The 14614-nt window shown below is 37.6% G+C and overlaps 1 protein-coding gene and 1 long non-coding RNA gene across 10 annotated transcripts in view; one reads left to right on the plus strand and one right to left on the minus strand.

Annotated features, from left to right (window-relative positions):
- Positions 1-9381, plus strand: part of LOC139184602 (uncharacterized) — a 28869-nt gene extending 19488 nt beyond the window's left edge. The window contains exon 3 of the long non-coding RNA XR_011568148.1: positions 9263-9381. This is a non-coding gene — a long non-coding RNA (uncharacterized lncRNA). The remainder of the gene's footprint in view (positions 1-9262) is intronic.
- Positions 1-14614, minus strand: part of KIF27 (kinesin family member 27) — a 94250-nt gene that overhangs the window by 3162 nt on the left and 76474 nt on the right. For all 9 annotated transcript variants that reach the window (XM_019966476.2, XM_019966479.2, XM_019966472.2 and 6 more), the window contains 3 exons: positions 14387-14593; positions 12740-12938; positions 9356-9520 (listed from right to left, as the gene is read on the minus strand). In XM_019966476.2, coding sequence (XP_019822035.2) covers positions 9356-9520; positions 12740-12938; positions 14387-14593 — 571 coding nt within the window. The remainder of the gene's footprint in view (positions 1-9355; positions 9521-12739; positions 12939-14386; positions 14594-14614) is intronic.

The following is a 14614-nucleotide window of genomic DNA, read 5'->3' on the forward strand; positions in this document are numbered from 1 at the left end:
GATTTTAGGTTTAAAATATAATTGATTTTCTATATAACCTTTAAAAATTGTGAATAACTCTGTTGTACACCTGAAACTAACATCATACATCAACTCTACCTCAATTGAAAAAAAAAGGATTGATTTTCTAGTTTTTAAAGTTCTCAAAAACAAAAAACCCGAACTGTCTAATGACATAGATCCTCAAATGGAATTAGTAGGTACAAAGTTGATCACAGTGGCTTCCAAAATTTGCTGCACATTAGTGTCACCTGGAAACTTTTAAAAGTCCTGATGCCTAATAACCTATAACGGGAAGGAATCTGAAAAAGAGTGTGTGTGTGTATATAAGTGATAGGTGAAAGTCACTCAATTGTGTCTGACTCTTTGCGACCCCATGGACTATACAGTCCATGGAATTCTCCAGGCCAGAATACTGGAGTGGGTAGCCTATCCCTTTCTCCAGCAGATTGTCTCGACCCAGGAATCGAACTGGGGTCTCCTGCATTGCAGATGGATTCTTTACCAACTGAGCTATCAGGGAAGTGTGTGTGTGTGTGTGTGTATCTGGATCACTTTACTGTACACCTGAAACTAACACAATATTGTAAATCAACTATATTTCAATGAAAAAAGAAATCCTGATGCTCAGGTCATAGTATTTGGCAGAGGAAGCCTGGCATCTTAGTTTTTAAAGATTGTAAGAGAAAGGGCAGAGATGGGTTCATTGGAAATGTTCACTCCCAAGCCCACTTAGATTCCTCACAATACAGTTTCCCTCTTCCAGAATTTCACCACTAATGGAACAGACTAAACAAAAGATTTAACTCATCCATAATTACACAGGCAGTAAAAGAAATTAGAATACCAACCAGATCTTCTGACTCTAATATCCTAACACATACAGTTTTATAAGTGACTTAAATTGATATGACGATACTCTGTCAATATCAATTGCACCAGGGTGGCCATCTCTTCCATGAAGCCCACCTTAGGCCCACTGAGGAAGACTATGGTCCTTAGACTTTAACCTCTGGTCAATCATTTACTGGCTCTGCTCTAGTTTACAACTGAACACACCATAAGACTATCAGCTCTCTGACAAGGACCTGAGTTCCATTCAGCTTTAGGTTCTCCATCACTCATAGCTAAGCCTATTAGATTTTTAATTAATGGGTGACATTTAAATTAATTAACTGATACAAGGATAATTTTAAATAGTTAAACAAGTACATAGATTGCATGTCCATATTAACTGATTTTATCCTCACAAAATGTTAGAAAACAGATGCACTGAGCCAGAAGCATGATCAAGAAGTAACCAAGATATTTTAGTCAAAAGAGTAATTCTTTGCTACTTGGAAATACTAAAAATATTCAAAGCATATAAAGTCTGGCAGGCAGGCAATGAAAAGATGACTACTGAAACCCAATCAACTGAATAGTAAAACAGTTATGTGTTAACTAAGATACTGATTATTAAACATGTAATACTTCATTCATATAGTTTATATATATAGAGAGAGAGTTATATATATATAACTCTCTTTTTTTGTGGCATCTCTGTCAGGTTTTAGTATTAGGGTGATGGTGGCCTCATAGAATGTTTGGAATTTTACCTTCCTCTGCAATTTTCTGGAAGAGTTTGAGTAGGATAGGTGTTAGCTCTTCTCTAAATTTTTGGTAGAATTCAGCTGTGAAGCCATCTGGTCCTGGGCTTTTGTTTGCTGGAAGATTTCTGATTACAGTTCCAATTTCCGTGCTTGTGATGGGTCTGTTAAGATTTTCTATTTCTTCCTGGTTCAGTTTTGGAAAGTTGTACTTTTCTAAGAATTTGTCCATTTTTTCCAAGTTGTCCATTTTATTGGCATATAATTGCTGACAGTAGTCTCTTATGATCCTTTGTATTTCTGTGTTGTCTGTTGTGATCTCTCCATTTTCATTTCTAATTTTATTGATTTGATTTTTCTCCCTTTGTTTCTTGATGAGTCTGCTTAACGGTTTGTCAATTTCATTTATCCTCTCAAAGAACCAGCTTTTGGCTTTGTTGATTTTTGCTATGATCTCTTTTGTTTCTTTTGCATTTATTTCTGCCCTAATTTTTAAGATTTCTTTCCTTCTACTAACCCTGGGGTTCTTCATTTCTTCATTTTCTACTTGCTTTAGGTGTAGAGTTAGGTTATTTGACTTTTTTCTTGTTTCTTGAGGTATGTCTGTATTGCTATGAACCTTCCCCTTAGCACTGCTTTTACAGTGTCCCACAGGTTTTGGGTTGTGTTTTCATTTTCATTCATTTCTATGCATATTTTGATTTCTTCTGTGATACCAAAACCTGACAAAGATGCCACACACAAAAAAACTAAGTATCACTGATGGCCAATATCACTGATGAACACAGATGCAAAAATCCTTAACAAAATTCTAGCAATCAGAATCCAACAACACATTAAAAAGATCATATATCATGACCAAGTGGGCTTTATCCCAGGGATGCAAGGATTCTTCAATATCCACAAATCAATCAATGTAATACACCACATTAACAAATTGAAAAATAAAAGCCATATGATTATCTCAATAGATGCAGAGAAAGCCTTTGACAAAATTCAACATCCATTTATGATAAAAAACCCTCCAGAAAGCAGACATAGAAGGAACATACCTCAACATAATAAAAGCTATACATGACAAACCCACAGCAAACATTATCCTCAATGGTGAAAAGTTGAAAGCATTTCCCCTAAACTCAGGAACAAGACAAGGGTGCCCACTCTCACCACTACTAGTCAACATAGTTTTGGAAGTTTTGGCCACAGCAAAAAGAGCAGAAAAAGAAATAAAAGGAATCCAAATTGGAAAAGAAGAAAACTCACTGTTTGCAGATGACATGATCCTCTACATAGAAAACGCTAAAGACTCCATCAGAAAATTACTAGAGCTAATCAATGAATATAGTAAAGTTGCAGGATATAAAATCAACACACAGAAATTCCTTGCATTCCTATACACTAATAATGAGAAAATAGAAAGAGAAATTAAGGAAACAATTCCATTCACCATTGCAATGAAAAGAATAAAATACTTAGGAATATATCTACCTAAAGAAACAAAAGACCTATATGTAGAAAATTATAAAACACTGGTGAAAGAAATCAAAGAGGACACTAATAGATGGAGAAATATACCATGTTTATGGATTGGAAGAATCAATATAGTGAAAATGAGTATACTACCCAAAGCAACCTATAGATTCAATGCAATCCCTATCAAGCTACCAACGGTATTTTTCACAGAGCTAGAACAAATAATTTCACAATTTGTATGGAAATACAAAAAACCTCGAATAGCCAAAACATCTTGAGACAGAAGAATGGAACTGGAGGAATCAACCTGCCTGACTTCAGGCTCTACTACAAAGCCACAGTCATCAAGACAGTATGGTACTGGCACAAAGACAGAAATATAGATCAATGGAACAAAATAGAAAGCCCAGAGATAAACCCACGCACCTATGGACACCTATCTTTGACAAAGGAGGCAAGAATATACAAGTGGTGCTGGAAAAACTGGTCAACCAGTTGTAAAAGAATGAAACTAGAACACTTTCTAACACCATACACAAAAATAAACTCAAAATGGATTAAAGATCTAAATTTAAGACCAGAAACTATAAAACTCCTAGAGGAGAACATAGGCAAAACACTCTCTGACATAAATCACAGTAGGATCCTCTATGACCCACCTCCCAGAATATTGGAAATAAAAGCAAAAATAAACAAATGGGACCTAATTAACCTTAAAAGCTTCTGCACAACAAAGGAAACTATAAGCAAGGTGAAAAGACAGCCTTCAGAATGGGAGAAAATAATAGCAAATGAAGCAACTGACAACTAATCTCAAAAATATACAAGCAACTCCTGCAGCTCAATTCCAGAAAAAAAAAAAAAGACCCAATCAAAAAATGGGCCAAAGAACTAAACAGACATTTCTCCAAAGAAGATATACAGATGGATAACAAACATATGAAAAGATGCTCAACATCACTCATTATCAGAGAAATGCAAATAAAAACCACAATAAGGTACCATATTTCACTCCAGTCAGAATGGCTGCTATCCAAAAGTCTACAAGCAATAGATGCTGGAGAAGGTGTGGAGAAAAGGTAACCCTCTTACACTGTTGGTGGGAATGCAAACTAGTACAGCCACTATGGAGAACAGTGTGGAGATTCCTTAAAAAACTGGAAATAGAACTGCCCTATGACCCAGCAATCCCACAGCTGGGCATACACACCAAGGAAACCAGAAGGGAAAGAGACACGTGTCCCCCAGTGTTCATCGCAGCACTGTTTATAATAGCCAGGACATGGAAGCAACCTAGATGTCCATCAGCAGATGAATGGATAAAAAAGCTGTGGTACAAATACACAATGGAGTATTACTCAGCCATTAAAAAGAATACATTTAGATCAGTTCTAATGAGGTGGATAAAACTGGAGCCTATTATACAGAGTGAAGTAAGTCAGAAAGAAAAACACCAAAATAGTATAATAAAGCATATATATGGAATTTAGAAAGATGGTAATGATAACCCTGTATGTGAGACAGCAAAAGAGACACAGATGTATAGAACAGTCTTTTGGACTCTGTGGGAGAGGGCAAGGGTGGGATGATTTGGGAGAATGGCATTGAAACATGTATATTATCATATGTGAAATGAATCGCCAGTCCAGGTTTGACGCATAATACAGGATACTCGGGGCTGGAGCACTGGGATGACCCAGAGGGATGGGATGGGAGGGAAGTGGGGGGGGTGGTTCAGGATGGTGAACACATGTACACCCATGGCGGATTCATGTCAATGTATGGCAAAACCAATACAATACTGTAAAGTAATTAGCCTCCAATTAAAATAAATTTTTATTTTAAAAAAGAGCTTAAAAAAAAAACTCTCTATAGCTTCAGTTCAGTTCAGTTCAGTCGCTCAGTCATGTCCAACTCTTTGCGACCCCATGAATCGCAGCATGCCAGGCCTCCCTGTCCATCACCATCTCCCAGAGTTCACTCAAACTCACCTCCATCGAGTCAGTGATGCCATCCAGCCATCTCATCCTCTGTCATCCCCTTTTACTCCTGCCCCCAATCCCTCCCAGCATCAGAGTTTTTTCCAGTGAGTCAACTCTTCACATGAAGTGGCCAAAGTACTGGAGTTTCAGCTTTAGCATCATTCCTTCCAAAGAACACCCAGGACTGATCTCCTTTAGAATGGACTGGTTGGATCTTGCAGTCCAAGGGACTCTAGAGAGTCTTCTCCAACACCAAAAGCATCAATTCTTTGGCGCTCAGCTTTCTTCACAGTCCAACTCTCACATCCATACATGACCACTGGAAAAACCATAGCCTTGACTAGACGGACCTTTGTGGGCAAAGTAATGTCTCTGCTTTTGAATATGCTATCTAGGTTGGTCATAACTTTTCTTCCAAGGAGTAAGCGTCTTTTAATTTCATGGCTGCACTCACCATCTGCAGTGATTTTGGAGCCCCCAAAGATAAAGTCTGACACTGTTTCCACTGTTTCCCCATCTATTTCCCATGAAGTGATGTTAGGGAATTCAAAATTTGATAATATTTAAACAGCTATATTTTATAATTCAAACGGTCTCATTTAAAACATCTCATGCCAGGCCATACCCGTATCTGCAGCAGGTCTCCAAGGTGAACAGCCTCTGGCATGTTGGAATGTGGAGAAGGGTTCCATTATATTAGAGCAGCATTTTGAAATAGGATATAGTACAAGCTATTTCACCAATATGAATTCAAATGAATTTTCTTAAAGCATAAGGAGATAACTGAAAAGAATTATGCTGAAATATTAATAGTTTTGGGTAGGATTGTGGGTTATTTTTTCTGATTTTTTTTCTATATTTTCAAAGTTTTCTATAATGACTATATATTATTTTTTATAGCTAAAAAATAAAGATATTTAAGATAGTTCTAGGGGAAATAGCAAATTAGCTGAGATAACGTCTTCAACATCATTAAGACGTCTACCTCCAGGAATTCCCTGGTAGTCCAGTGGTTAGGACTTTGAGTTTCCAATGCCAGGGGCCTGGGTTTGATTCCTGGTCAGGGAACTAGGATCCTGCAAGTTACAAGGTCAAAAAAAAAAGACTAGACTTCCCAGGTAAGTTGGTAAGATATGAGTTATCCTCACTTTATACATCTCCAAGATTATTTAACTTTTTTTTTCATCTTTTTGTGTTTGTTTCATTAAAGAGCATGATGAAGATCTAGGTTTTTTAAGCCTGTTTACCACCATATACCACACTGTCATTTTAAGAGATGTTTAGTGGACTCAGGAGTATAAAAATGGGCCATTTAAACAGTAAACAGCTAATTTCAGATATCCAAAATTTGAAAGTATAATTGTGTCCGACTCTGTGCAACCCCACAGACGGCAGCCCACCAGGCTCCGTCGTCCCTGGGATTCTCCATGCAGAAATACTGGAGTGGGTTGCCATCTCCTTCTCCAGTGCATGAAAAGAGAAAAGTGAAAGTGAAGTCGCTCAGTTGTGTCCGACTCTTAGTGACCCCATGGACTGCAGCCTACCAGGCTCCTCCGTCCATGGGATTTTCCAGGCAAGAGTACTGGAGTGGGGTGCCATATGGGGTTACGCTAATTGCTTTGTTCCTACTTAATATCTGTTTACACTTTACTTTTTGCAGATAGCATTTCAAGTAAAAGGTTCAGCTATATGTCACAGGCAGAATTTCAAGTAAATGTTTTAGTTATATGAGTAAATACCTCTGTATTACTACCCTGAAATCAGAAAGGTTGGTCTCTTTGGCAGAATTGGTTATGTTTGTATTACATCTCTATCCTAAAATGGCTTTTTACTAGAACACAGAACCAGGAGTTAGAAGACCAGGGACCTCCGACCATGTTCCATTTACTGGTCTATTTTGGAGTCACTGGGCCACGCTAAGCTTTAATTTCCACATCTAAAAATGGGGTTAGCATATACCGGCTTACCGAGTTTAGGACTAAATAGAACTGTTTGGGAAAATGCCTATAAATGATATAAATGCCTATAAATGATACCTACAATAAATATAATGTAGCATTAGAACTACTTTTCTAAAATATTACTGAGTTTTAACCACAATCAGGTACCATCTCACGCTGGTCAGAATGGCCACTATCAAAAAGTCTACAAACAATAAATGCTGGAGAGGGTGTGGAGAAAAGGGAACCCTCTTACACTGTTGGTGGGAATGCAAACTAGTGCAGCCACTATGGAGAACGGGGTGGAGATTCCTTAAAAAACTGGAAATAGAACTGCCTTATGACCCAGCAATCCCACAGCTGGGCATACACACTGAGGAAACCAGAATTGAAATTCGAGACACATGTACCCCAATGTTCATCGCAGCACTGTTTACAATAGCCAGGACATGGAAGCAACCTAGATGTCTATCAGTAGATGAATGAATAAGAAAGCTGTGGTACATATACACAATGGAGTATTACTCAGCTATTAAAAAGAATGCATTTGAATCAGTCCTAATGAGGTGGATCAAACTGGAGCCTATTATACAGAGTGAAGTAAGTCAGAAAGAAAAACACTAATACATTATATTAATGCATGTATATGGAATTTAGAAAGATGGTAATGATGACCCTATATGTGAGACAGCATAAGAGACACAGATGTAAAGAACAGACTTTTAGACTCTGTGGGAGAAGGCAAGGGTGAGATGATCTGAGAGAACAGCACTGAAACCATGTATATTATCATATGTGAAATACATCTCCAGTCCAGATTCAATGCATGAGACAGCGTGCTCTGGGCTGGTGCACTGGATTGACCCTGACGGATGGGATGGGGAGGGAGGTGGGAGGTGGGTTCAGGATGGGGAATACATGTACACCCATGGCTGATTCATGTCAATGTATGGCAAAAACCACCACAATATTATAAAGTAACTAGCCTCCAATTAAAATAAATTAATTAATTTAAAAAATAAAATAACAGCAACAGAAAAATAAAATATTACTGAGTTTTAAGATTTAAAACTGTTAATTCTGCTTACATTATATATTCAGCACACATCTTTTCATTGTACACATGTATCATTCTCTACTGGACTCTATTTTTTATGGTTTCAGTTTTTATAATTATCTTTTTAAGTTGAAATATAATTGATATGTAACATTATATTAGTTTCTGGTGTACTCTTTACCTCTTGTAATCATCTTTAAGTACTGGGTTGGGCAAAAAGTTTGTTCGGGTTTTTTCATAAGCTGGTACAGAAAAACCTGAACGAATTTTTTTAACAACCCAAGTTTACAGGTACAAAATAGCTGTGTTCCTAAAAAAGACTGTAAAGTCAACTTTCAAAACCGTACTTAACTTATTAGAAGAATACTTTCTCTAAAGGAAGGCTAATTCTTTCATAAAAAGAGAATATATTATTTTAGAGATATGGGTTGCTCTCTACTGGTGGGCTTAAAGACAATATGTTTTAATCACAGATATATCACCTTCATGGCAGTTTTTGCTTTTGCAAAGTTCTTTGTCATGTTTTATCATTTCATTGAGGAAGGTGGTATTTCTACATATCTACATATAATTATGCAAGAAAACATCCTGGTCTCAACAATGGTTTTATTATATTTTTGAATTTCCAGAGGTCACAATATGAAAAACGTGAGTGATCTTAGAAATACATAGGATATTATTTTACCTTTACTTTTGTTATTCTCTATTTATTTTACTTTTTTATGATAATCAGAAGGCTTCATTTCCTATAAAACAGGAAAAAAACAGCTATCCTATATTTAGGGTTATTTTAAGAATTTTAGTGAGTCAGAGAAGGCAATGGCACCCCACTCCAGTATTCTTGCCTGGAAAATCCCATGGATGGAGGAGCCTGGTAGGTGGCAGTCCATGGGGTCGCTAAGAGTCGGACACGACTGAGCGACTTCACTTTCACTTTTCACTTTCATGCACTGGAAAAGGAAATGGCAACCCACTTCAGTGTTCTTGCCTGGAGAATCCCAGGGACGGGGGAGCCTGGTGGACTGCTGTCTATGGGGTCGCACAGAGTCGGCACGACTGAAGCGACTTAGCAGCAGCAGCAGCAGAAAATATAGGAACCCCTGGTACATGGTAGACAATCCAGTAAATGATCATTTCCTACACACATATACATTTGTTTTTTTATTCTTTTATCCAGTGGTTCTGTCTTACACATAGACTAGACAACTATTTTTGTTACAGAGACAGAATTCTAAATAATCCAATCAGTTGGGAGAGGCTCCACGGCAAACCGTGCTATGGTGTTGGCGCAACAGGTAATGCTAAATCTCTTACTTTCTGATGGTAGTAGTTGCCGCCGAATTGCTTCCCCTACCAGTTCCTTGAGTTTCTTCTTCAGATCTCTGCTGGTTTTCTTATAGAAATATAGATCTCTTTCCAGCTGATGGATTTTATCTTCATAATTTTTTAAAGTTTCCACAATGCCTTCCCCATCTCGCTCTATAAAACAGAAATTTACATTTAAAATCAGTTTAAAATAAATGACTGAAAATCCTAACAGCGCTCCCAGACTCTATTTAAAGGATGAGAAGTATGTTACAGGTGTCTGTTCCTTGAATGGATTTGTTTTCAGCTACAATATGGATTCTTCTGCCTGTAAAATGTTTTCAAAGTAGGATGAGCCCTTCCCCATCCTAACCCCTAAAACTATGTATTTTTCATGTTTCATAAGCACTTTTTGAGTGGTTACTAACTAAATTTATCCTCAGAACATCAGAAGTAAGGTCTACATTTGGAACCCTGTCCAGCTGCATCAGTGTCTTAAACGTTTGTATCAGGAACTGTGGATATATAAAAGTCATAAGCCTAAGGTTTATAGGCCCAAGAAATATACGACCAGGGAACTTCCCTGGTAGCACAGTAGACAGGAATCCACCTGCCAATGCAGGGGACGTGGGTTCAATCTTTGGTCCAGGAAGATTCCACATGCTGAGGAGCAACTAACACCATGCACCACAACTTCTGAGCACGTGCTCTGGAGCCTATCAGCTGCCACTGCTGAGCTGGTGTGCTGCGACTACTGCAGCTCCTGCACCTACAGCCTCTGCTCCACAACAGCAGGAGCCCTCGTGATGAGAAGCCTGCCACGTCACAATGAAGAGTAGCCCCTAATCTTCGCAACTAGAGAAAGCCCGTGCAGCAACAAAAACTCAGTGCAACCAAAAATAAATAAATAGATTAATTTTTTAAATAAATGCAATGCTTTAAGGAAAAAAAGACTGGGCGTGGGTTCCATTCCTTGTCAGGGAACTAAGATCCTACATGCCTTGTGGCATGGCCAAGGAAATTGAAAATAAAAAAGAAATATACAACCAGAAAAACCAGAAACCTGTCAGAAGAGGCTGAAAGATTAAATTACAAAGGAAAAACCACCAGAAAAAGAGAAGTGGGGAAAAAGCCATAAGTAAACCTCTAGTTTATGCCACAATATAACTTAAAACTTCTAATTAATATTTAGTAATGTTTACAACAGTTCCCTTTGAGTTATGTTCTACAACAAGTAAAATTCAGTTTATTGATCTTCAGACCTACCCTCTCCTACTGGTAAATCTAGAAAATGGTCCTGAGCTCAGTTGCTCAGTTGTGTCCAACTCTTTGCGACACTATAAACTGTAGCATGCGGGCTTCCTGTCCTTTACTGTCTCCTAGAGTTTGCTCAAAGTCATGTCTGTTAAATCAGTGATGCCATCAAACCATCTCATTCTCTGTCACCCCCTTCTTTTTTTGCCTTCAATCTTTCCAGTGTCAGGGTCTTTTCCAATGAGTCAGCTCTGCATCAGGTGGCCAAAGTATTGGAGCTTCAGCTTCAGTATCATTTCTTACAATTAATATTCAGGGTTGATTTCCTTTAGGATTGATCTCCTTGCTGTCCAAGGGACTCTTGAGAGTCTTTGCCAGCACCACAATTCAAAAGCATCAGTTCTTTAGCACTCAGCCTTCTTTATGGTCCAACTCACACATCCATTTGTGACTACTGGAAGAATCATAGCTTTGACTATATGGACCCACCCCTTCGTCAGCAAAGCGATTATCTCCGCTTTTCAATAAGCTGCTTAGGTTTGTCATAGCTTATCTTCCAAGGAGCAAGCGTCTTTTAATTTCATGGCTGCAGTCACCATCCACAGTGATTTTGCAGCCCAAGAAAATAAAGTCTGTCACTGTTTCCATTGTTTTCCCACCTATTTGCCATGAAGTGATGGACCAGATGCCATGATCTTAGTTTTTAGAATGTTGCATTTTAAGCCAGCTTTTTCACTCTCCTTTTTCATCCTCACCAAGAGGCTCTTTAGTTCCTCTTCACTTTCTGCCATTAGAGTGGTATCATCTGCATACCTGAAGCTGTTGATATTCCTCCCAGCAATCTTGATTCCAGCTTGTGCTTCATCCAACCCAGCATTTTGCATGATGTACTCTGCATATAAGTTAAATAAGCAGGGTGACAATATACACCCCTGACTTACTCCGTTCTCAGTTTGAACCAGTCTGTTGTTCCATGTCCACTTCTAACTGTTGCTTCTTGACCTGCATATTGGTTTCTCAGGAGACAGGTAAGGTGGCCTAGTATTCCCATCTCTTTAAGAATTTTGCACAGAATGTTTCCTACATAAATATTTTCAGTTACAACTTAGTTATGAAAAACGTGTCCCAGCTATAGTAATGAATGATTTTTAAAATGTTCTCATTTGGCTAAAGCATGAGCTTTTTTGTAAAATGCCAATCACTTGAAAAAACATATTAAAAATTCTATTAAAATATCACTTTTAGAGATGTAAGACAGAATAACATGATGTAAAGAGCACGTGTTTGAATGAAATAACTTGTGGAATCCAGTCAAGGAAGTCCTGTCATCAGGCAACTAGTTGCTAATTAACTGGTTATAAAATTTAACTTACAGGCAGACTGCCTCAACACTCCAATGCATAGATTTTCCAATTTTCTGCTTACTTGGGTTGCTTCTTCCAGATCCCTTTTACCACATTTCCAGCTCTAGATTCATGAGAATGAAGACTCAACAGCTAAGCTGCCTGAACTGAAGTATTCCAGGCATTGAAGTATCGCCAGGCAGTGGTTCTGTTGCCATAGGAACTGTTTGTGTACCAGTCATAAGCCCAGGTATTGTGAAGACCAACTGCTATGACAAGTCTTTCCACACCACAGTTGACAGTTGAACTAAACTACTGTGTGCTAAGGAACAGTATGTGCCCATCGATGGTAGACTAATTTTGACCTAAGCTATAATCTTTAATGATATAACTAAAAGGAGAACTATAACCAGACATCTTACAGAACCTATCACTTTAATTTTATAAAGGTAAAGTGACTTAAATATCAAGGTTCTATATCCTAGAAATGGGGACCTTTTCAGCTATATATCACCAAGCCAGATGTCATCCCACATTCCTACACAGTAACTAGACAACTAACAGGATTGCAGCAGTTCTCTGTGTGTTGCTGGGGACAGGCAGACGAGATGGCATTTCAGGCATGAAGTGCCTTACGTCCATAGAGCTATCCCAGCATGTGGACCCAAACACACAAAGCACAAAACACGTGTTAGTAGTAATTATTTATGCATGTTAGGCTTTAACTGACCCAATTCCTCTCCTGATCCCCATCCTCTACATCATCTTTACACAGCTGATGAGAAGGGGCAGTTACCTTTGAAATGATGTAACAGCAGTTGCATTTTTTGCTCATGTTCCTTTTGCTGGAGGATCAGTCTCCGGTCACACTGAAATTTCAGATGTTCCAGTGCAGATTCTAACTCACGAACCATGTTATCCCGTTCCAGAACTTTCATTTTAATTTCTTCATTCTGTAACTTTAGTTTCCGTTCAACTTCTCGCAAATTAACCACCTAGCAAAGACATTTTTTGACCTTTTAACTGTCTTAGACAGCCTAATATAATAGATTAATTTACTTCTCCTTAGACTTCATAAAGATGAACGCCCTTAATCACCATGGTATAACTAGGCAAATGCTTTGTAACAAACCCACAAAATAACTAGCCTTTTTTAATTTGTTGGGATTCTGAATTGGTAACAACTTCATTTTAAATATAATGTTGGTCTAACCATCACCCCACCATCATTTCTTAGACATAATCTTTGTAGTTTACATTTGTAATCCTATAACTATTTTCCCGGTCTAAAATATCAAGAATTCTAAAGACTCTTGTAACATCTAGATAATTCTCATTTTTAACTCCAAAGTGAATGTTATAAATAAGTGACAGAATTTTTTCAGCTATAAACAGAGTTTGGCCTGAGACTTTACTTTTAGTTCAGTGGGTTCCTCTTTGCACTGATATAAAAACACTTCAGACAATATCTGTGTCACAGTAATTGTTAATAACATAAAGACCTTCTCTCCAGAAAAATACTAATCTCTATAAAGGGTTCTTAAGATCAGAAAAATCCACTGACCTTGGCCCTTGCACTAAGACCACCACAAAAGAGTTATGTGTATCAAAGCCTCAGACAATATGCACCATCACTTCTGCCCTCCAAACACCCAGTGATGGGATGCACTCACATCAATGACAGAAATGTACTTCTGATAGTCATTATCCAAGAGGAGGGCTGTGTATAACACTTCTCTTAATTTGTTCATCTTTATTTCACTTGTCTCACAGAATTAGAACTTTATTTTAAAACTTCAGTGTTTTATTTTTCATTAATTGTCTATTATCTTAAACTGAATATATTTTTCAGAGAGCAAAAGTAATCTACTTGCTTAACATTTCATAATATATATCTTAAGAGAAGACATTGGAGAAAAGATGGATATAATTTTCAATGTTATGAAACATCTCTATCAGTAAACTGTCAAATCTGTATAAAATATCTTAATTTATATTAAGCACACCCAGGTTAATGCCAAAATCGATCACTATCTTTGTCACTGATGTACCATTTCATCTCTATTTCAGTTCATAGAGTATGATGAGAAAGTACAGGTACCCCTACCCAGCAATGAAGGAAAGGGAACTCAAACCTGGAGGGTCCCTTGCTTTTTCATGAATGCTAAGTAGGAACAACCAAATTTAGAAAACATCCAACTAATAGTGCCTGAAGAATACTTGGATTAAATTCTTTGGATTTTAAAACTATTTCAAAAAGCGTCCTCCTTTCAAGAAACCCTTCAATTTTAAGAACCTCACTAGAATTTAGGCCTACAATACTTGGATAAGCACAAAGATTTCAGATGACAACATTCAGTACTGTAAAGTCTTCATATATGTGAACTGTATACCCATCTTGATCCCTACTTATAAGAAAACCCTCTGTCCCTGAAAAACAAACCTTATTGAAATATCTGAAAAGAACAGCTCTAATCTCAACAGGACTCAGGCAAATTAGTTTTTCTAAGACATTTGCTTCACTATGAGAGAGGTTTTGAAATGAAGCTCTGAGCAAGTTTTGGCGACTCTGGATACTTTCGTTCTTGTATTCAATTGCGGCTTCCAAAGCTTCAATCCCTTCTTCAAGTTGGAAAAGAACATGTTCTTCCTAGATATAATACAATAGAAA

This window comes from Bos indicus, chromosome 8 (assembly GCF_029378745.1).
Source record: "Bos indicus isolate NIAB-ARS_2022 breed Sahiwal x Tharparkar chromosome 8, NIAB-ARS_B.indTharparkar_mat_pri_1.0, whole genome shotgun sequence".
Lineage (NCBI taxonomy): Eukaryota > Metazoa > Chordata > Mammalia > Artiodactyla > Bovidae > Bos > Bos indicus.